Raw genomic sequence first — 24,416 nt, 5'->3', positions numbered from 1 at the left:
CTGTGTCCATATACATAAGTTATTAAAGATTCTGTACACATAGCTTGCCACTAAGTTCTTTTCTTCCAATAAAAAATGGGGGTTATTTAAACAAGGTAAAAATATTGCATGTTGTTAATGCATTTTCACCTGTTTGCTGAAAAAGAATGCACAGTTGTTTACGCTGAGGATAATAGGCAGGTACAATAGCATATTGGGTGTTACTACATACTGTAAGCACATAGAATAGAAGTACACCAAGTACACAGATACAAACGAGGACAGTAAAAGATTAGCCTGTGCTATGTTTATTGTTTTAAGACACTTCTTAAAGCCATATTTAATACCAATTTAAGCATATAGTTAAAACCATGGGAAAGCTTAAAGCGTTTCTAAAGGCTCAGATTTTTAAAAAATTTAATTAATAAACATGTTATACGTACCTGCTCTGTGCAATGCTTTCCCACAGAGCATACCTTCAGGGGTCTCTTACCAGTGTTCTTGGCTCCTTGGCCACCTCTTCTATGTTTGCCCCCATAGCAAGCGCTTGTCATGGGGGCTATGTATCTATTGACATAAACAGTGTAGCTCAGACTCGCTCTCTCCTTACAGGATTTGATTGACAGGAGCAAATGACTCCCCGCTGCTGCCTCTGTGCCTGTCAGGAGAGAGAGAGCAATAATGCTGCTTTTGGGCACAGTGCTAGATCGAAAGAGGAGCCAAGTATATATTGGAGGGGATGCTGGGGGTAAAAATAAACCTTTAGTCTTTAGAACTACTTTAAAGAATAAGTGAACTTTAAAAAAACCTTAGCTTCCACTAAGTTTACATATTTTTACAAGCAAACCCAGACAAAGCAAGCTTGTGTGCCAATATATATTATCATCCTTTTTATTTTCTCCTTTAAAGGCTGGCATCATCAAGGGTTCTATTAGATCCAATCTTATTCAACGTCCAGAAAAAGTAATCTGTAGAAAAACAGCTCTTCCATTTAGATGTGCATGCTCCCTGGGCTAGATTAAAGCAAGACTAAATTCCCACAATCAACATTAAAGTGATACTAAAGGTTTTTTTTTTTTTTTAATAAAAATGTTATTGTATAAATAATGTTATACAGCAAGCAAGTAAAATAAGTATTGAATAGGTCACCATTTTTCTAGGTAAATTACTAAATATATATTTCTAAAGATGCTATTGACATGAAATGTTCACCACATGTCAGTAACAACCCATGCAATCCATACATACAAAGAAACCAAAACAAATAAGTACAGAAATTAAGTTATGTGTAATAAAATGGAATGACACAGGGAAAAAATATTGAACACGCTAAATGAAATTTATTTAATACTTCGTACAAAATCTTTTGTTGGTAACAGCTTCAAGACACCTCCTGTATGGAGAATGGATAATGGATTCAAGCCAAGTGATTAGCTGCGCCATTCTGGCAACTTTATTTTCGTTCTTTGAAACCAATTGAGAGTTTCCTTGGCTTTGTGTTTGGGATCATTGTCTTGCTGCAATGTCCACCCTCATTTCATCTTCATCATCCTGGTAGATGGCAGCAGATTTTTATAAAGAAAGTCTTGGTACATTTTTCCATCTTTCCTTCACTGATATGAAGTTTGCCAGTACCATATGCTGAAAAACAGCCCCGTCCACACCATGATGTTCCTATTTCCAAACTTCACTGTTGATATTGGGGTGTTTTTGGGGTGATGTGCATTGCCATTTGACCTCCAAACATGGTGTGTATTATGGCATCCAAAGAGTTCAATTTTGGTCTTATCTGACCAGACTATATTCTCCCAGTATTTCACAGGTTTGTCCAAATGTTGTGCAGCAAACTAGCTTTAACATGCTTTTCTTTAGAAATGGTGTGTTGCATGGTGAGTGTGCATACAGGCCATGGCGGTTAAGTGCATTACTATTTGTTTTCTTTAAAACAATTGTACTTGCTAATCCAGGTCTTTCTGAAGCTCTCCACAACTGGTCCTTGGCACTTGGTCAACTCTTCTGATAATTCTTTTCACTCCTCTTTTTAGAAATCTTGTGAGAAGTACCTGGTCATAGCCGATTTATGGTGAAATGATGTTCTTTTCACTTCCGGATTATGGCCCCAATAGTGCTCACTGAAACTTTCAGAAATTTAGAAATCTCTTTGCTTTTACCTACCATGAGATGTTTCTTATGTGACACCTTGGTGATGAGACACCTTTTTATAGGCCATCAGTTGAGACTAAACTAGCTGATATTAATTAGCATTGGCAAGTGGGGCAGGATTGTATTCCAATTACCTGATAGATTTCAGCTGGTGTCTTGGCTTTCCGTGCCTTTTTGTACCTCTCCTTTTTATTACACATAACTTAATTTCTGAATTTATTTGTTTTGGTTTCCTTGTATGTATGGATTGCATGGGTTGTTACTGACATGTGGTGAAAATTTCATGTCAATAGCACCTTGAGAAATATATTTACCTAGAAAAATGGTGACGTGTTCAATACATATTTTACCTGCTATATTTACCAGCTCTGCTCAATGATTTTGCACAGATTTCCTTATCTCCTTTATTTCAGTCTCCCACTGGTGCTGTCTGCTGAGCATTGGAGCAGTGACTCAGTCAGGTAAGTGTTTAAGGATGGGGTTGTGTAGATTAGGTAGTGGGGAGTTTTTTTACTTTAATGCATATAATTGATTAAGGAAAAAGAAAACATTTTGAGTTTGGAACTACTTGAACAATTTTTAATAATTATTTTTAATCCTCAAGCTGCTGTCTATTTAGTAATCTAAATAGATAGTAAGGTATATTATATTTACTTGTATTTTTGCTTTCTGGTTTCTTGCCTAGGCCAAAATGATGTGATATATCCCAGGAAACTTCATAAGCATTTTTTTCCTTTCATCTGAAGGAGGGAAGGAGCAGCAAGCCTGCCTGTATGCCTAATCTGAGGGCAGATGGATTCCAGGAAGTAAATGTAACATGATTCATCTGCCCTAAGTCAAGATGGCCACGGCTAGAAATGCTAGGGGGATGTTTTTCAAAGTGATTTCTCAAAAAAATAAAACATGGAGACATGGATGGATAGGCATGTTTGCTTTCAATATTGAAAATGAATTAAATAACATGCTTAGATACAGTTTAGTTCTGATTTAAGATTGGTTGGCATGAACACAAATTATGCACATCTGAAGGCACACTGGGAATATCTTCTTTCTCTTAACTCTGAAAAATGTTGCATCCTCTATCTTCCACCTTCTTTCAGCACATTCCATTCACGCTGAAAGACATGTGTAAAAGCATATGGTATAAAGAGAATTCTGATTTTAGGGTTGCTGGCATTGAGTCACCCAGGAAAAAGGAGAAAAATGATTGCTATTACTGTAAATTCAATCAGTTATTGTGCACTTATTCTTTAAAGATTATAGGCGCGGTTCATTAGACTCTCCTTCGCTTGCATTGTTAAAATACAATCCCCAAAATACCATTGTAACTAAAGCTGGCCATACAGTACCCATTTTTTATAACAATGAAAGCATCAGTAACAATAACTGAAATAGTATACATTACTGGTGAAAAAAACTGACACCAAGCTCCTGGAAGCAACAATAACTGCATGCATTCACAATGTTCCCAGCACAAGCACCAAGCGTTGTAAATGCATGCATAGACATAAGCAGGGGACAGAAATGATAAATAGTCTGCTTTATCAGCAGAAAGAGTAGCAAACTGGCCAAACATTTTTAACAATTTACATTCTTTCTCATAAGATAGTTTCCTGAGGTTCTTGACTGCAATCGTTTATATTGCACAAACGGAGGGATTGTCACATGATTGCACCAAAATAATTTTATATCATGATTATTCTCCATGTATGGCTAACTTCACACACTGTTAGTGATCTCCGCTGTTTTAATTTACACCACCTGTAAAACCAACTTTATGGAAAATTTGAAAAAATAAAACATGGTCTACTAACATCCCAAACCATAATATTCTAAAACATAGACTGCTATTTCGATGGAGCTAAACTCAACAAAATGAATATTTGCAACTGAACATGTAATCAATGAAAAAACAAAACCAACTTAAAAGTATAATGAAAACAAAAGAGAAACATGGAAAAATTAAAGTGATCTCACGTTCAAAGTCAAGGAAAAAAGTGGGACACTGTTCTAGGTCGCTATAAGACAAGACTTTTAGAAGGTTCCCCATCTGACACCTGTAAAAAAAACAGAAAGGAGGGAATGATGGGTGGGGGAAAATGCTTCTATTTGGGAAAGTGCTGCCTTCAAAGCATAAAACACATTAGCTTATTTTTGAGCAACTGTTAAAATGGAACTGATGCTGTTCTAAAGAACATCTAGAAATATTAACTGTGCCTAAGCAATAAACTGAAAAATTTACATTTTGTCTGGAATTCCTCCTGAAAAAAAAAAGCAGTGCATTTCATGGAATGTGAGGGGGCCTATGCACTCCTGTGCCTACACCCTCATAGCTGTGCAAGGCCCCTTTCACACGGGCTATTTGATCAGGTCCACCTGTCAGTTTTTCAGGCGGGCCTGATTGGCCGCTCCACGCACTCCTATGGAGCAGTGGATGTGAGTGGTGACATGTCCGCTGACATCCGCCGATATCCAATCCTGTCCGTGAAATCCATACGGATGGAAACCCATTTTTTCAATCGGATAGGATCGGATGAAAACGGACAGGTGGTCCGTTTTCATCCGATCTCCATAGAGGATAGCGGGCTTTGACAGGTCCATCTGCGCACAGTGAGTGGAGACAGACCTGTCATCTGCCTGCTCAGCGGGGATTGGCAGATCGATCCCTGTTGAGCAAAGCGGAGTCCGTACACAGACAAGCCCGTGTGAAAGGGGCCTATTTGTAGTATGAGATTCAGGCACTGTGCCTCTGACTACTAATCTCAGGGGATTTATAGTGAGATTTGGTGATGCCACTATTGTGTTAAGGAAGCAAAGCCCTGTCTCTACCAAGATGGCTACCCCCATGCAGTGCAGAACAAGTTATGATATGTCAGTAAGGAAAAAATATAAAATGCTAAGAGACAAAAGGCATAACTGGTGAAAAACCCTTTGCATTCTCCCTGCCTTTTTTGGGCACATAGTTCAGTTCCTCTTTAAAGCAAACATGCTCAGAGGGAAGTCTGTGGGGCTACCTTCTTAAAGGCTAGCTTATTGCTTGTCATACTTAGCCTCTAACTTCAGTACATGTTGAATCACTAATCCTAAATGCATATAGAGATTAGGAGTTCTGATTTTACTTTGACTTCACTTGCTGGATACTTGTTTCAGGTCTGTGACAAACAGCTAGTCAACTATCATTTTCAAAAGAAATTTAGAAGAAGCAGCAGCCTTAGGGCTGCCTTACATGGAGCAAATTTCTTTGTCCCCACCGGGACAAGGCAGTGATTACCGCTAGCGGCTACAGCAGCCGCTTGCGATAATCATAAGTGAATTTGGCAGGCTGGTTGTACCCAAGTTGATTGATCGATCAACTTGGTACATTCAGCCTGCCCACTACATTCCAGCACTGCCTAAACCCTCTTGGTTCAAATTTTTCAAATTTTTCCTGTTGAACTGGTCGATATTCGAACTGTGTATGGACAACCATAATAGTTCATTCACAATTGGTTCCACCCAAAGTTCTGTCCCAGGGTGGAAAGCCACTGATTGGATGAATTTCCTGTCCTTATTCGAGTACCAAACTTGTTTCCAGTATGTTATTCTCCTGCTGTAGGCATTATGGATTCATGTAAGGAAGTTCCATAGGCAGGCATTAGCTCCACAAAACAGTGATTGCATCGGCTGAGAATCCAAGGGCACAGGTCTCCAAAATGCTGAGTGCAAAGAGATATACGTATATGAAGCTGCACTCACCTGTTCGTTTTGGTCCTCCATAACAGATAACAGAGGTGCATCAGCAAACCTCAGAAATTATAATAGTACTGTCAGCAATGCCTGATACTGATAAAGTCATGACTGAGGCATGTACAGAAATATTGATGGCGATCAATGCCAGAAGTACAAGCTGTACTGAGAAAGTTCCCATCACAGACAACTGATAATGTTTTTATTGAGACAAGATAAGGCCCAATGCTTGTGGATTGCCTGGGCCCTTTATAGCAGACGTTCCACCTTTGTGTTGTATGGTATTTATACATGAACTGCCATCTAACACTAAAGGTTTTGTGCATATTCCTCTATCAATGAAGGTGTAAACATTTTATGCCATGCTGGGACAGAGAAATCAGTGGATATATTAGGCTAATCAAGCTATGGACAAGAAAAGATGTGGTTCATGGCTATTTATGTATTGTGGGACATGTGACAATTTATAGATGTCAGTAAATAAAGGGTTCTAAACTGTCATGTGTACTGCTCAATTAATGTCAAAGGTATTTTACTGACCTGCGTTTGATGTGTGTTCCAAATGCACATCAAAAGCAGAAAAACAACGCTCATTGACATGAGACTATTTTTACTCTCAGGTTATTCCTATATAAATATTATTGTCTTACTACTAAATTTTATCTACATTTACATCAAACTGTTTTTGAGGATACAAAGCAATGTTTAAGTTTTCCTTAACACTGGGATCTTTTTGTTACATACTGTGTATTCTGTAGCATTCAGGCTAAAGTTAAATTTATATTATACTTGTCTGTATATTAAATATTTTATCACCAATTATATAATGAGAATGAATCATTGTTGTTGGTAGGTTCATAATATGTAAAATGGAAAAATCAATTCCAACCCTAAGGGCATTAAAGCCGAACTCCAGGCCATCACAAAAGACACAAATGAATTCAGCTCTGTATTAACTACTTCACATCTTTGGAGGTACTACAGTATCTCACAAAAGTGAGTACACCCCTCACATTTTTGTAAATATTTTATTATATCTTTTCATGTGACAACGCTGAAGAAATTACACTTTGCTACAATGTAATGTAGTGAGTGTACAGCTTGTATAACAGTGTAAATTTGCTGTCCCCTCAAAATAACTCAACACACAGCCATTAATGTCTAAACCGCTGGCAAAAAAAAGTGAGTACATCCCTACTTGAAAATGTCCAAATTGAGCCCATAGTGTCAATATTTTGTGTGGCCACCATTATTTTCCAGCACTGTCTTAACCCTCTTGGGCATGGAGTTCACCAGAGCTTCACAGGTTGCCACTGGAGTCCTCTTCCACTCTTCCATGACGACATTACAGGGCTGGTGGATGTTAGAGACCTTGCGCTCCTCCACCTTCCATTTGAGGATGCCTCACAGATGCTCAATAGGGTTTAGGTCTGGAGACATGCTTGGCCAGTCCATCACCTTTACCCTCAGCTTCTTTAGCAAGGCAGTGGCTGTCTTGAAGGTGTGTTTAGGGTCATGTTTGAATAATGCCCTGCGGCCCAGTTTTCAAATGGAGGGGATCATGCTCTGCTTCAGTATGTCACAGTACATGTTGGCATTCATGGTTCCCTCAATGAACTGTAGCTCCCCAGTGCCGGCAGCACTCATGCAGCCCCAGACCATGACACCCACCACCGTGCTTGACTGAAGGCAAGACACACTTGTCTTTGTACTCCTCACCTGGTTGCTGCCACACACGCTTGACAACATCTGAACCAAATAAGTTTATTTTGGTCTCATTAGACCACAGGACATGGTCCCAGTAGTCCATGTCCTCAGTCTGCTTGTCTTCAGCAAACTGTTTGCAGGCTTTCTTGTGTATCATCTTTCGAAGAGGCTTCCTTCTGGGACGACAGCCATGCAGACCAATTTGATGCAGTGTGCGGCGTATGGTCTTAGCACTGACAGGCTGACCCCCCACCCCTTCAACTTCTGCAGCAATGCTGGCAGCACTCATATGTCTATTTCCCAAAGACAAGCTCTGGATAGGACACTGAGCACGTGCACTCAACTTCTTTGGTCGACCATGGCGAGGCCTGTTCTGAGTGGAACCTGTCCTGTTAAACTGCTGTATGGTCTTGGCCACCATGCTGCAGTTAAGTTTCAGGGTCTTGGCAATCTTCTTTTAGCCTAGGCCATCTTTATGTAGAGCAACAACTCTTTTTTTTCAGATCCTCAGAGAGTTCTTTGCCATGAGGTGCCATGTTGAACTTCCAGTGACCAGTATGAGAAAGTGAGAGCAATAACACCAAAATTAACACACTTGCTCCCCATTTACGCCTGAGACCTTGTAATACTAAGGAGTCACACGACACGCAGGGAGGGAAAATGGCTAATTGGGCCAAATTTGGACATTTTCACTCAGGGGTGTACTCACTTTTGTTGCCAGCGGTTTAGACATTAATGGCAGTGTGTTAAATTATTTTTAGGGGACAGCAAATTTACACTGTTATACAAGCTGTACACTCACTACTTTACATTGTAGCAAAGTGTCATTTCTTCAGTGTTGTCACATGAAAAGATATAATAAATATATTTACAAAAATGTAAGGGGTGTACTCACTTTTGTGAGATACTGTATGTACATCCAGACAGCAAAGAGTGTAAAACAAGTTTATGGCTAATTTGCAGCTATGAGCTTGTCAGCATTTTAATCAGCCATGTCTCTGCTGTCTTATAAAAGTGATGGGGGGGGGGGGCTGTATAGCTGTCTAATCATTTATACAGTGCAGGCGGTAGAGTGCCCTCCACATGGTCTGTGCTTAATTAGCTGCAGTGGAGAGCAGGGGAGATGTCTTCATAAAAAGTACCTATCAACTCCCTATGCTATCACATAGGGTGCCTGTTAGCCCTCTTATCATAGCAATTAAGTTGAATGAAAAAAATAATCAAAAAAGCATAAGAAAATGACAATTATAATAAAATGTAAATATAATAGTAACAAATTTAAACAAAACCTTGTTGCCCTGTACACACTGCAAACGGAAACACGCACACACGGTGGACAGTGTATGTAGACAGAGATTTCACCAAACGTAAGGTATTTCTGCAAACATTGGAATGAGAACAAACATTCTAGGGTCATAATTAACTTTAAGGTCTCATGCACACAGGATGTTAAAATAACGTTATGAAAACGCCAGTATCTTTGCAGTGATTTTTTAAAACTTTTTTCAGCTTTTTTGCAATAGCGTTTTTAAGCGTTTATTATTGTTTCTTAGCGTTTTTCCGCATTAACGTTTTTTAGCGTTTTTTCTTTCAAAAATTTTTTTTTTTCAATGGTTTAGAAACGTTAAAAAACGTTGGTGAATGACGTTTTTGAGCGTTTATCAGTGTTAGAGCGTTTTTACAGCTGAAAAACGTCTCTCAGAACCCACTGGTCCTGGGTTTTTTTTACAGCTTAAAAACTCCTATGCCATTTGCAGCTCAAAAACGCCTAGTTGGGCATGAAGCCATAGACTAACATAGACAGGCCTTTTTAAGCTGCAAAAAACGCTCAAAAAAGCGGCTGTAAAAACGTCCGTGTGCATGAGGCCTAAACTGACGAGCTATAAAGGCTTTTAAAGCATTGTCTAGGGAGAGTTTTCGGTACCTTTGTTTTTTTATGATATCATGGGCGCAAACTATTTTAAGACTTGACATGTTTGGTATCTACTGTATTTACTTGATGCAATTTTTATTTTACCAGAACATTGGATATTATATTGTGGTTGTTTACATTAAAATTTGTTTTAGTGTATTTGTTCCTGAAAATATGCGCAAAAGTTGCGCAAATATCGTGCGCTGATAAAGAATTGTAACAACCTGTTTTTTTTTAATTCCATAGGGCCATGCTTTCAGAAAATCTATAATATTCTGGGTGTCCCAAGTAATTTTATAGCCAAAAATGCAGATTTTAACATGCATGCAAAAAATTGAGGGGAATAGAGGGGAAGTGGTTAATTATTACATCTGTCCATGTATTTTTTAGTGAAAGCAGTGTATGTACCTAAGCTTTACCTAGTATCAGCCACGTGCAGTCCACTGTACAGAAGAGCTACATAGTTACATAGTAGGTGAGGTTGAAAAAAGACACAAGTCCATCAAGTCCAACCTATGTGTGTGATTATGTGTCAGTATTACATTACATATCCCTGTATATTGCAGTCATTCAGGTGATTATCTAATAGTTTCTTGAAGCTATCAATGCTCCCCGCTGAGACCACCGCCTGTGGAAGGGAATTCCACATCCTTGCCGCTCTTACAGTAAAGAACCCTCTACGTAGTTTAAGGTTAAACTTCTTTTCTTCTAATTGTAATGAGTGGCCACGAGTCTTATTAAACTCTCTTCTGCGAAAAAGTTTTATCCCTATTGTGGGGTCACCAGTACAGTATTTGTAAATTGAAATCATATCCCCTCTCAAGCGTCTCTTCTCCAGAGAGAATAAGTTCAGTGCTCGCAACCTTTCCTCATAACTAAGATCCTCCAGACCCTTTATTAGATTTGTTGCCCTTCTTTGTACTCGCTCCATTTCCAGTACGTCCCTCCTGAGGACTGGTGCCCAGAACTGGACAGCATACTCCAGGTGCGGGCGAACCAGAGTCTTGTAGAGCGGGAGAATTATCGTTTTATCTCTGCAGTTGATCCCCCTTTTAATGCATGCCAATATTCTGTTTGCTTTATTAGCAGCAGCTTGGCATTGCATGCCATTGCTGAGCCTATCATCCACTAGGACCCCCAGGTCCTTTTCCATCCTAGATTCCCCCAGAGGTTCTCCCCCCAGTGTATAGATTGCATTCATATTTTTGCCACCCAAATGCATTATTTTACATTTTTCTACATTGAACCTCATTTGCCATGTAGTCGCCCACCCCATTAATTTGTTCAGGTCTTTTTGCAAGAATTCCACATCCTGCGGAGAAGTTATTGCCCTGCTTAGCTTAGTATCGTCTGCAAATACAGAGATTGAACTGTTTATCCCATCCTCCAGGTCGTTTATGAACAAATTAAATAGGATTGGTCCCAGTACAGAACCCTGGGGAACCCCACTACCCACCCCTGACCATTCTGAGTACTCCCCATTTATCACCACCCTCTGAACACGCCCTTGTAGCCAGTTTTCAATCCATGTACTCACCCTATGGTCCATGCCAACGCACCTTATTTTGTACAGTAAACGTTTATGGGGAACTGTGTCAAATGCTTTTGCAAAATCCAGATACACCACGTCTACGGGCCTTCCTTTATCTAGATGGCAACTCACCTCCTCATAGAAGGTTAATAGATTGGTTTGGCAAGAACGATTCTTCATGAATCCATGCTGATTACTGCTAATGATATCATTCTTATTACTAAAATCTTGTATATAGTCCCTTATCATCCCCTCCAAGAGTTTACATACTATTGATGTTAGGCTAACTGGTCTGTAATTCCCAGGGATGTTTTTTGGGCCCTTTTTAAATATTGGTGCTACATTGGCTGTTCTTCAATCAGCTGGTACCATTCCAGTCAATAGACTGTCTGTAAAAATTAGGAACAACGGTCTGGCAATCACCTGACTGAGTTCCCTAAGTACCCTCGGATGCAAGCCATCTGGTCCCGGTGATTTATTAATGTTAAGTTTCTCAAGTCTAATTTTAATTCCGTCCTCTGTTAACCATGTAGGTGCTTCCTGTGTTGTGTCATGAGGATAAACACTGCAGTTTTGGTTACTGAAGCCCCCGATTCACTCGTGAAGACTGAGGAGAAGAATAAATTCAATACCTTTGCCATCTCCCCATCCTTTGTAACCAGATGTCCTTCCTCATTCTTTATGGGGCCAATATGGTCTGTCCTCCCTTTTTTACTGTTTACATACTTAAAGAATTTCTTGGGATTTTTTTTGCTCTCCTCCGCTATGTGTCTTTCATATTCTATCATACTGAGACAGGGAAAAGCAGCACAAGATGCTTATCAGCTATGTTGGAGTGCAATGGAGCATGCTAATAGGAGGAGAGAGCAGAGTGGCAGATAAATTAGCTCATCAGCTGCCTGTCTTTCTTTCACTGTCTAGTTAAATGGTCTCCTGTCAGACAGGGCTGTGAAAATCTCAGAAACAAATGGACAGAAATACAGATCTATGATGACTGTATGAGTTACTACCGCACTGACAACAACCTTCTTGATCCCCTACAGCCTGGCTTCTGCCCACGACATTCCACTGAAACTGCCATACTAACACTCACCAACGCAACGACCTACTAACTGCTAAAGCCAATGCCCAGTACTCCATACTCATACTCTTGGACCTTTCTGCTGCCTTTTAGACAGTTGACCACCTACTCCTCCTCAATAAACTCAACACCCTTGTCCTCCATGACTCTATTTCCTGGTTCTCTTCCTACCTATCTCAACACACTTTCAGTGTCACAAACAAGGACATCTCCTCCACTCCTCTTCCTCTTTCTGCTGGGGTACCCCAAGGATCCATCCTTGGGCCCTACCTATTCTCTCTCTATACCTCTTCCCTGGGCCAGTTGATAACCTCCCATGGCTTCCAATACCACCTCTATGCTGACAACACCCGGATCTATCTCATGAGTCCTCAACTCACCCCCTCGATCTCCTCATGTATCACAAACTTACTGAGCGACATATCAGTATTGCTGTCACACCACATCCTCAAACTCAATCTGTCTAAAGCTGAGCTTGTAATATTTCCTCCTCCCCGATCCCCTCCCCATGACTTTAGCATTGAGATCAATGGCACAACCATTGGTCTCTCCACACATGCCAGGATGCTAGGTTTAGTCCTAGACTCTGACCGCTCCTTCAGCCCCCACATCCAATCACTGGCTACATCTTGCCACCTTAACCTCCGCAACATCTCCAGAATTCACCCTTTCCTGACTAACGACACCACAAAACAACTTATTCACTCCTTGGTTATTTCCCGCCTTGACTACTGCACCTCCCTCCTCACTGGACTGGCCATGAATTAATTAGACATTAATGGCTGTGTGTTGAGTTATTTTGAGGGGACAGCAAATTTATACTGTTATACAAGCTGTACACTCACTACTTTACATTGTAGCATTGTACATTGTAGTGCTTAGCAGCAAACCTTTTACTGACAATTTTTTATTTTACCTCTAGTAGTTTATTGCAAATAGTAGTGTGGTGATTACCTATTATACCAAAGATTAGCATGTAGCATTAATAAACATCGACAGATTTCAGTTGTGCCCAACCAGGCCGGACCCGCCATGGACAATGTGCCTGGCTGCTGAGTTTGTCTCCCTAACCCTGCACTCAGTGCACTGATTGGCAGCAGTGATGGACACTAATAGGCAGCATTGATAGGCAGCACTCATGGGCACTGATAGGTAGCACTGATTGGCACTGATAGGCAGCACTGATTGGCGACACTAATTGCCAGCACTGATAGGTACCACTGATTGTCACTGATAGGCGCCAATGATTGGCAGCACTGATGGCCACTGATTGGCAGCACTGATGCCACTGATAGGCGGCACTGGTTGGCAGCACTGATGGGCGCTGATTGACACTTCTTTGTTGGCACTGTGAGGTGGCACTGATTGGCATTCATAGGTGGCACTGATAGGTGGCACTGATTGGCAGCACTAATGGCACTGATAGGCTGCACTTATAGGCGGCACTGATAGGCAGAACTGATTGGCACTGATAGGCAGCACTGATTGGCAGCATTTAGTGGCAACGATTGGCAGCACTGATGGGCACTAATTGGCAGCACTGATGGGCACTCATAGGGAGCACTGATGGGCTCTGATTGGCACTGATAGGTGGCACTGATTGGCAGCACTAATGGCACTGATAGGCTTCACTGATTGGTACTGATAGGCGGCACTGATAGGCAGAACTGATTGGCAGCATTTAGTGGCAATGATTGGCAGCACTGATTGTCACTGGTAGGCAGCACTGATGGGCACTGATTGGCACTGATAGATGGCACTGATAGGCAACACTGATTGGCACCACTGATAGGCACTGATAGGCACTGATAGGCGGCACTGATTGGCAGCACAAATGGGCACTGATAGGCAGCAATGATGGGCACTGATTAACACTGATAGGCAGCACTGATGGGCACTGATTGGCACTGATAGATGACACTGATTTGCAGCACTGATTGGCACTGATAGGCAACACTGATTGGCAGCACTGATAGGCAGCACTGATTGGCAGCACTGATGGGCACTGATTGGCAGCACTGATGGGCACTGCTTGGTGGCACTGATAGGTTGCAATGATTGGCACAAATTGGCAGCACTGATAGGCAGCACTGATGGGCCCTGATTGGCACTGATTGGCAGCACTAATGGCACTGATAGGCAGCACTGATTGGCACTGATAGGCAGCACTGATTGGCAGCATTTAGTGGCACTGATTGGCAGCACTGATGGGCACTGATAGGCAGCACTGATGGGCACTGATAGGTGGCACTGGTGGGCATTGATAGGCACTACTGATGAGCACTGATTGGCAGCACAGATGGGCACTGATAGGCAGCACCGATAGGCAGCACTGATGGGCACTGTTAGGCAGCACTGATTGGCACTGATAAGCGACACTGGTTGGCAGCACTGATGGGCACTGATAGGTGGCACTGATAGGCAGTGCTGATGGGCACTGATAGGCAGCACTGATGGGCACTGATAGGTGGCACTGATTGTAAGCACTGATTGGCATGGATAGGTGGCACTGATTGGAAGCACTGATTGGCACTGATAGACAGCACTGATAGGTAGCACTGACTGGCTCTGACAGGCGGCACTGATTGGAAGCACAGATGGGCACTGATTGGCACGGATAGATGGCACTGATTGGCATTGATAGGCAACACTGATTGGCAGCACTGATTGGCAGCACTGATAGGCGGCACTATTAGGCAGCGCTGATGGGCAGCACTGATTGGCACTGATAGGCAGCACTGATGGGCACTGATAGGTGACATTGGTTGACACTGATTGACAGCACTGATTGGCACTTATAGGCAGCACTGATGGGCACTGATAGGCGGCACCGATTGGCACTGATAGAGGAGAGGGGGAGTTTCACATTGAGCAGATAGCAAGGCTTGCAAGAGCCGCTCAGTGTTTCACTGTCATGTAATGTAACTGCTTGCAGAGACCAGCTGTCAAAACTCAGCTGTGATGTTGGGGGTGGGCGGAACTGAACAGCTATCAAATGGCGTCTCCACTAACATGCACGGGGTGATTAGGGTGTGCCCAGGCACACCCTGTGCGCACGCCTATGATAACAGTGAAAGAATTATGTGATTTCCCCTAGGACAAGTGGTATATGTTCAACTAATCTTTCAAATAACTGTTCTCTGGGATAAAACTTACTGCTGTGGTTGAAATTATAATGGAATGATAATGTACATTACATATACAATGTTCACACATTGTTCCAGATTCATTTCCAATAGATTCTGGAACAGCAATTGTATTGTCAGAGCTAAATGTTACATGCCTGGCAAGATGCCTTATATACGATTTGCCAGATGTACTCAGAAAAGACAAACACTTTAAGACTCAGTAGTGAATAATAACAAAACCTTAATTATCATAAAAACCTCCACATATTATTATAATCATACTGTGCTGTTGTATGCAAAGCTCCTTTTTGTAAAGCATTTTACTTGAATGTCATTTTTACAAAAGTATATGTGTCAATTTCATAGCAGTCAGTGTGTTTATGGCTTCAATAATGTCTGCTAGATCAGTCATACACAAGAAAATGAATACACAACCAGTGCCAACATACTACACTATATCTATACTATACTATAAAGATTAAATAGGCAGTGCAGTTTAAAATGCTGTACTAACTTGGGTCCATGGGAGAATGACATGCAATGTAAATGTCTACTCAACCAGTCCACTATATGGAGCTGAAAACACTCACCAAGCTGAACCAAGCTATTTTCATTCTTTTGTAGGAGGTATCTTGAGTTTGCGTTGTCTTCACTGTAGCTCAATGCATACTCTGTATGTTTAATGCATGTGTAAAGTCTTTCATTTTAACTTTGGAGCACAACGCATACTCCGTATGTTTAATGCATGTGTAAGCCTTTCATTTTAGCTTTGGAGCTCAACGTATACTCCGTATGTTTAATGCATTTTAGCTTTGGAGCTGTGAAGGGTTAGAGCTTGTCATGTTATCTGTGTTCCTACTAGGGAGGTTTACTCTGTCTGTTTGTCCTGATGACCACTGTCATCAGGACTGAAAGTGATGGGGAAATCTAACATTTTGAGTTGTGCATGCAAAACCATTGCTTTTGATGTGGCTATCTCCTAGGCCTCACACACATGAGGAATGGCGTCTCCAGGATATTGACACCCTCCTGAAAGAACAACAAATATACCGTAATATGGGCACACCTAACAAATTCTATAAACTTTTGGAGCCATGGTAAGCAATACCAGGTCTAGCTCCCTTTTCACTGGCCTCCTATAGGTTGCTACAGTGTTGCTAACTTCACTGTGGTATAGAATGTATCATCTGTACATGGCTGTGGGTACTTTTTAGTCTTCTAACTGTCTGTGAAAGTAGACAGCCCAATCGCTATAGCGGTGTATAATGTCTTTAGCTGTGGCAAGGCAGACATATTCGCGTGAATGTTGAGGATGGGGTGTTTTTGTATATTTTCAGAGGAGTTGGTGCTTCCACACGTTTCTATACAATATAAAGTTCTCTGTACTAATATAAAGGGTTATTATGTGTCTAGTGTAATGTAAGATCTTTTGTACTGTTCTCACGGAATTGTATATTTGCTTGGTTACCTATGACATAACTGTCACGTGGTTGGAAGCTTACTTATATATTTTGACTGCATGTGAATGTTTTTTATGTGGATGTGGTTTCTTGTTTATTTTATCCTAACAGGAGAAATTCAGCGTTATAAACTCACCTAAGCTGAATTTTTTCAAATCAGTTTAGGCGAGCTAACAAGGTTTAGCAGAGTTTATCAGTGTCTGGAGTTTGGGCGTTTATTTATTTCATTGGCCAGAATTTTTATTTATTCTGGCAATTGAAATAAGCGATGAAGTGCTAAATGCGCCTATCGTTTAGGCATGTTCAACAGCGTTCAGCGTCAAAATTCCCTCTCCTGAATGCGATTTTAGGGCCTTCAGAAACCAGCGTGCATGGGGCCTTATGGATTATTAGGGGTGCCTTCCTGTGAGGTTTCAGCTTGGGTCAGGTATGTATATTTACTGAGTAAATGGAACATGTGTATAAACAATCAAATTGCTTGTATCGTATTGATCAGTCATAACTTGGGTCAAATAATCTAAATAGTTATCTAAGTCTGAGTTTAGACATACTCAAGGTTAAACTTGGTTCAGAAAATCAGTAATTTGAATCATTTGATCCAGTCCACGTCCCATCGCCTCCAATCCTTTTCTTAATCTATGCTATTTTTCTAAATGGGAAATGCTTCTGACTGATGAGTCACTGAACTCTGGTCTTTAAGATTTCCTCTTCAAGAATGCGGCTTTGAAACTCAGAATGTTTCTGTGCTTTCTACTTCTTCTTTTTAAAATTTCTTTTTACATGAGCTAATGGGAACACACAGGAAGGGAAACCTATACTATTTTTCTTAAATGACTAATATTAGTGATAATTTAGTACACTAGATATCAAATAGGCTTGAAAAGCTAATTATAAAAGGGTGGAAAAACGGGGCCTGGGTTTAGATTATTCAATCATACAGCCCACCAAATTGGTGAAATGCGATAACTAAACCAGTATGGTGGTTGTGCATATCTGCACAACATAACAGACTGGATAAACTAAGATCCAATTATCTTTGAAATGTTCTTGATAGTTACTGAAGGAAGATCTGTGAGTTTTGATGGGACTTGAGAAGCTAATGGGATCAACTGATTCAGAAGGCTAAGACAACCACTGTGGCTATGAGAAGTTTAGATGGTACAAACGTTGACAGTCTAATAAAATCAATTAAAACCTAAATCATATGATCACTACCCAGATTTGTATTCTTAATGCAGAAAGTGGTCTCAGCAGATTAAATGCAAAACGTTGATTTATTTTTACCAACACTTGACACTGGTGCTGTGGTATGAAAATAACCAGCTACTCGAAGACTAAACAACCAGGGATTAATTGAATGGACAGGCAATAAAATAGAGAAACAGATACCAGCCAGCTCCAAATTCCAGCAGATGACTTAAAATCGAACTTCACTCTCTCAATCACTATTTGTAATCCTTATGCTGCTAGCTAGGGATGTGCTGAACCCCCCCCCCCGTTCGGTTCGCAGCAGAACATGTGAACAGACAAAAAATTTGTGCGAACACCGTTAAAGTCTATGGGACTCGAATGTGATCAAAAGTGCTAATTATAAAGGCTAATATGCAAGTTATTGTCATAAAAAGTGTTTGGAGACCTGGGTCCTGCCCCAGGGGACATGTATCAATGCAAAAAAAAGTTTTAAAAAAGGTAGTTTTTTCGGGAGCAGTGATTTTAATAATGCTTAAAGTGAAACAATAAAAATGAAATATTCCTTTAAATAGCGTGCCTGGGGGGTGACTATAGTATGCCTGTAAAGTGGCGCATTGTTCCCGTGTTTAGAACAGTCCCTGCACAATGACATTTGTAAAGGTATAAAAGTCATTTAAAACTGCTTGCGGCTGTAATGTAATGTTGCCCCCCCCAGCCCATTACCAGGCCCTTTGGGTCTGGTGTGAATATTAAGGGGAACCCTGCACCCAAATTAAAAAAAAAGGTGTGGGGCCCCCAGGCCCTATATACTCTGAACAGCAGCAGTATACAGGCGGTCCCAAACAAGATAGGGACTGTAGGTTTGTTCTTAAGTTGAATCTGTTTGTAATTTGAAACAGGTACATTATGTAAGTGTAGCTCCAGCCAAAAAATCTATTTTTAAGCTTTTTGGATAACATGTGGAAGGGTTACCATCACCCCTGTAACATTTGTTTTGCTGTCTGTGCCCCTGTTCAGAAGATTTCACCTCACTTTTTTGGGTTAATAGGGAAACAAGGATTGGTGATAAAGCATCAGTGGAGACACCTTTTTCCCATATTTACTCTTACAGGAGAGAATTTCCCTTCCTAGGGGTAGATTTCCTCTCACTTCCTGTTGTCTCCCTCCGTTTCTAAGTAGGAGTCATTTGTAACTCGGATGTTAGAAAATAGGTGACCGCCTGTATATACTATACGGCCTGCCCTATACACTCTGCGGAAAATTGGGCCTTAGGTGTTGGTGGTACCAGAACACTGTAAGCCCTAACAGTTACTCTTGGTGGGTGCTGGAACAGGCCCTGCTGTGAAATATTATATCAAGAATTGTAATTACGCTCCCCTGCTAAACAGGGGCATAAAAATTGAGCCTTAGGCGGTGGTGGTGGTGGCACAACACTGTAAAGCCTCACAGATACTTTTGTTGAGTGCAGGAACAGGCCCTGCTGTGAAATATTAGATCAAAAATTGTAATTACGTGCCCCTGTTAAACAGGGGCAGAAAAATTGGGTCTTAGGCGGTGGTGGTGGCACAACACTGTAAAGCCTCACAGATACTTTTGTTGAGTGCAGAAACAGGCCCTGCTGTGAAATATTAGATCAAAAATTGTAATTACGCGCCCCTGTTAAACAGGGGCAGAAAAATTGGGTCTTAGGCGATGGTGGTGGTGGTGGCACAACACTGTAAAGCCTCACAGATACTTTTGTTGAGTGCAGGAACAAGCCCTGCTGTGAAATATTAGATCAAAAATTGTAATTACGCACCCCTGTTAAACAGAGGCAGAAAAATTGGGCCTTAGGCAGTGGTGGTGGTGTCCTGAACGGAAAATATTCCTAGAAGCTATCATCATGAAGATTGAGGAGGAATAGGATAGTCACTCAGCATAATAGGATAGTCACTGAGCATATGCAGTCTTCAGGGATCCCACATCCATAAAAAAATCAATTGGTTACATCAGCATCAGGGGCTTGGTAGCTGGTGATCCAAAAGTGGTTCATTTTTATGAATGTGAGCTGATCAACAGAGTCTGTGGACAGCCACACTCTGTGATCGGTTACAAAGCCTCCAGCAGCATTAAATGTGCGTTCAGAAAGAACGCTGGATGCAGGACAGGCCAGTGGCTCAATTGCATATTGAGCAAGCTCTGGCCAGTGGTCCATCCTCAAGACCCAGTAACCCAGTGGATGTTCTGGTGGAAAGTTCTCCAAGTCTGATCTTGCCCCTAGATATTCCCGCACCATGTAATTTAGACGCTAGAGATGGTTGCTGGAACTGATCAGACCTGGGTGCTGAGGACTGAAGAATTGCCTGAAGGCATCGGTCAGCCGGCCACCTTCTCCACCACTCTTTCTGTGACTGAATGAAGCCTCAGCAACACATTGTTCTGCACCAGGAAATTGTAACCTCCCAGGCTCTGGAAACGCATTGCACAAACCTTTCTGCAAGGCCTCCCGATGATGTTTCATCCTCTGCTCCCTCTGCGAAGGCTGGATAAGTTCTGCAAACTTACCCTTGTAACGTGGATCAAGAAGGGTTGCCAGCCAGTAATGATCCCTCTCCTTGATACCACGAATCCTAGGGTCCTTTCGCAGGCTTTGCAGGATCAGGGAGGCGATGCAGCGTAAGTTTGCAGAGGCATTCGATCCTGAGTCCTCTGGGTCACTAAGGATCACATGATCCTCAACCACCTCCTCCCAGCCACCTACAACTCCATGGGTTTCTGGGGAATGCAAACGATCCCTTGAAGACTGCTGCTGATGCTGAGTGTTATCCTCCACCTCCATGCTGACACAATCCTCCTCCTCCTCTTCTTCTTCCTGTGTGATCAGCGGGCCTGCAAGAATACTATTATCTGGATAAAGGGGGCCTTTAGAGGTAAGGAAGTCCTCCTCTTCCTCCCACTGCTCTGCCTCAAGTGCCCTGTCCATTATTCCATGAAGCATGTGTTCCAACAGGAAGACAAGAGGGACATCACTGATGCATGCACTGTCACTGCTCACTATCCTCGTGGCCTCCTCAAATGGTGACAGGACAGTGCATACATCCTTGATCAGTAGCCACTAGCATGGCGAAAAAAAGCCAAGCTCCCCTGACCCTGTCCTGGTGCCATACTCACACAGGTACTCATTGATGGCCCTCTGCTGCGTGTGCAGCCGCTGCAGCATTGCCAACGTTGAGTTGCACCTGGTGGGCATGTCACAAATGAGGCGGTTCTTGGGCAGGTTGCATTCTCTTTGAATGTCAGCCAGCCGAGCACTGGCATTATATGACCGGCGCAAATGACCACAGACTTTCCTGGCCTGCCTCAGATGATCCTGTAAGCCAGGGTACCTGCTCAAGAACCGCTGCACCACCAAATTCAGGACGTGAGCCAAACAGGGAACATGGGTCAAGTGTCCCTGTCGGAGGGCAGAGAAGAGGTTGGTGCCATTGTCGCATACAACCATTCCTGGCTGAAGCTGGCGTGGCGTCAACCACCTCTGAGCCTGCCCCTGCAAAGCGGACAGAATCTCTGCCCCAGTGTGACTCCTGCCCCCTAAGCAGACCAACTCAAGCACCGCATGGCATCTTTTTGCCTGAGTGCTTGCGTAGCCCCTTGAACACCTACGGAGCACCGCTGGTTCAGAGGAGAAATCTGCAGAGGAAAAGGCCATAGAGGAAGAAGAAGAGGAGGGGGTGGAGGAGAGAGCTGTGGCAGAATCACCACTAGCATTTTGGAGGCGTGGTGGCAGAACAAGCTCCAACAATACTGAACCCTGTCCTGCATCCTTCCCAGCTGCCAGCAGAGTTATCCAGTGCGCCGTGAAAGAAAGGTAATGTCCCTGTCCATGCCTGCTGGACCATGAGTCAGCAGTAATATGCACCTTACTGCTGACCGCCCTGTCCAACAAGGCCAAGACATTGCCTTCCACATGCTGGTAGAGAGCCGGAATGGCCTTCCGTAAAAAGAAATGGCGTTTGGGAACCTGACACTGAGGTTCACAAATTCACGAAAAGGGGGCAGAGTCTACCAGCTGAAAAGGCAGCAGTTGCAGTGCTAGCAATTTGGCCAAGCTAGCATTCAGATGCTGAGCATATAGATGGCTGGGACTGAATTTCTTTCGACGGTTTAGCAACTGGCGTAGGGAAATTTGCCTGCTAAAATCCGATGTTGGTGTACAGCTAGCAGATTGGCCGCAAGTACTTGGGACACCTATTTCTATACCTTCATTCCTCTCAGTGCAGGTTTCTGAGAGGACTGGAGGTATAGTGGGGTTGGAGATCCCAGCTGATGAGGAACAAGAAGAGGTCCGCCTTATTCTTTGATGTGGGTCTTTTAAGTGCTGTTGCCAACAGACTGCATGGGAGGTCGTCATATGTCTGGTCAAGCATGTGGTGCCCAAGCGGCTGCTGTTTTGGCCACGCTTGATACGCTTCAGACATATGTTGCAAACAGCAACGATGCGATCTGCTGCACACGTGTCAAAAAAGGCCCACTCCAAAGAACTTTTCAAAATATGTGTGGAGTCAGCAGCGCTCTGCACCTGCTTAGCTCTGCGGTGTGATGCAATAGGATGGCTGCCCTTAAGCTGCCCCCTGGAGGGCATCCTGCCTCGTTGGAGATGTGCCTCCTCCTCTCTTCTATCAGGCACCCAAGTAGAGTCAGCGACCTCATCATCCCCTCCCTCCTCATCACTGGAGCAAACTTGGCAGTATGCTGCAACTCGGGGGAACATGACTGACAGTTTCTTGACCTTCTTGGGCACCCCCTCTCTCTAGGCTCACGTTACTCCCTTGCTCAACCTGGGTACCATCATCGGAGCCTTCAAATCCCTGCGCATCCTCCTGCAGTATGTACCCGACACTGTGGTCAAAAAGTTCGGGGGACTCCTCCGTGCATGATGGTGGGGCTAGGGAAGGAGTGACTGTTGACATGGAGCCGATGGAATAGGCCACTTTGGCAGCTGCATTGGCAACCAAACTACTCTGAGCCTGGGTGACAGAGGATGAGGAGGGCTTTGTTATCCATTCCACCAACTCTTCTGCATGTTGTGGCTCAATAACATGGCCAGCTGCAGAAAAAAAGGACAATCTTGCCCCACGACCACGTGCTGAGGATGCACCGTGTTTACGACCAGCACTGTCGACTGTAGACCCAGAGCCTGCTTGCCCTCTTTTAGTGGCCTATGAGCGTCTGCCTCTCCTTGGTGGCCTTCCAGACATGCTGTAAATTTTGTTTAGCAAAACCACACTACACTGTATTGTGTACTGCGTACACCACCAGAAAAGTAGTAGCAACTGCACTAGGGGATCACGGTACTGTGTACACCAACAGAAGTGTAATAACAACTATGGGTGCACTATATGTATTATGTACACCACCAGGAAAGTAGTAGAAACTGCAGTAGGGGTGCACGATACTGTGTACACCAACAGAAGTGTAATAACAACTATGGGTGCACTGTATGTATTGTGTACACCACCAGGAAAGTATTAGCAACTGCACTAGGGGTGCACAGTACTGTGTACACCAACAGAAGTTTAATAACAACTATGGGTGCACTGTATGTATTGTGTACTGTGTACACCACCAGAAAAGTAGTAGCACTAGCAACTGCACTATGGGTGCACGGTACTGTGTACACCAACAGAAGTGTAATAACAACTATGGGTGTACTGTATGTATTGTGTACTGTGTACACCACCAGAAAAGTAGTAGCAACTGCACTAGAGGTGCACGGTACTGTGTACACCAACAGAAGTGTAATAACTATGGGTGTACTGTATTGTGTACACCACCAGAAAAGTAGTAGCAACTGCACTAGGGGTGAACGGTATTGTGTACACCACCAGAAGTCTAATAGCAACTATGGGTGCACTGTATGTATTGTGTACTGTGTACACCACCAAAAAAGTAGTAGCAACTGCAATAGAGGTGCACGATACTTTGTACACCAACAGAAATGTAATAACAACTATGGGTGTACTGTATTGTGTACACCACCAGAAAAGTAGTAGCAACTGCACTAGGGGTGCAGGGTACACGGTACACTAAAAGAAGTGTAATAACAACTATGGATGTACTGTTTTGTGTACATCACCAGAAAAGTAGTAGCAACTGCACTAGGGGTGAACAGTATTGTGTACACTACCAGAAGTCTAATAGCAACTATGGGTGCACTGTATGTATTGTGTACTGTGTACACTACCCAGAAGTATATTAGAAAAAGTACACCAGGAATGGCCTGCAGTCAGATATAGCTAAACTGGATGCAGTGCACTCAGATATAGCTAAACTGGATACAGTGGATATATATATATATATACGAATCGTATACAAATGAATCATCTGCCCTTTATCAAGATGACCACTGCCAGAAATGCTAGGGTGGTGTTTTTCTAAGTGATTTTTTTCAGCAAAATAAAGCATGGAGACACGGATGGATGGGGGAGTTTGGTTTAAATATTAAAAATTAATTTTATAGCGCTTTTGGTTTGTGGTGCTCAGATACAGCATAGTTCCA

General features: G+C 42.6%; 1 protein-coding gene across 4 annotated transcripts in view; it reads right to left on the bottom strand.

Annotated features, from left to right (window-relative positions):
• LOC141128171 (CYFIP-related Rac1 interactor A-like) overlaps nt 1-24,416 on the bottom strand; it is a 96,090-nt gene that overhangs the window by 25,469 nt on the left and 46,205 nt on the right. For 2 of the 4 annotated variants that reach the window (XM_073615288.1, XM_073615287.1), the window contains exon 3: nt 4,120-4,199. The exons of the other annotated variants lie outside the window; for them this stretch is intronic. In XM_073615288.1, the coding sequence (XP_073471389.1) occupies nt 4,120-4,192 (73 nt within the window). In that variant the 5' untranslated portion in view covers nt 4,193-4,199. The remainder of the gene's footprint in view (nt 1-4,119; nt 4,200-24,416) is intronic. 4 annotated transcript variants of the gene reach the window in all.

This window comes from Aquarana catesbeiana, linkage group LG02, assembly GCF_042186555.1.
Source record: "Aquarana catesbeiana isolate 2022-GZ linkage group LG02, ASM4218655v1, whole genome shotgun sequence".
Taxonomy (NCBI): domain Eukaryota; kingdom Metazoa; phylum Chordata; class Amphibia; order Anura; family Ranidae; genus Aquarana; species Aquarana catesbeiana.
This window is presented reverse-complemented; position numbering and strand designations above follow the sequence as displayed.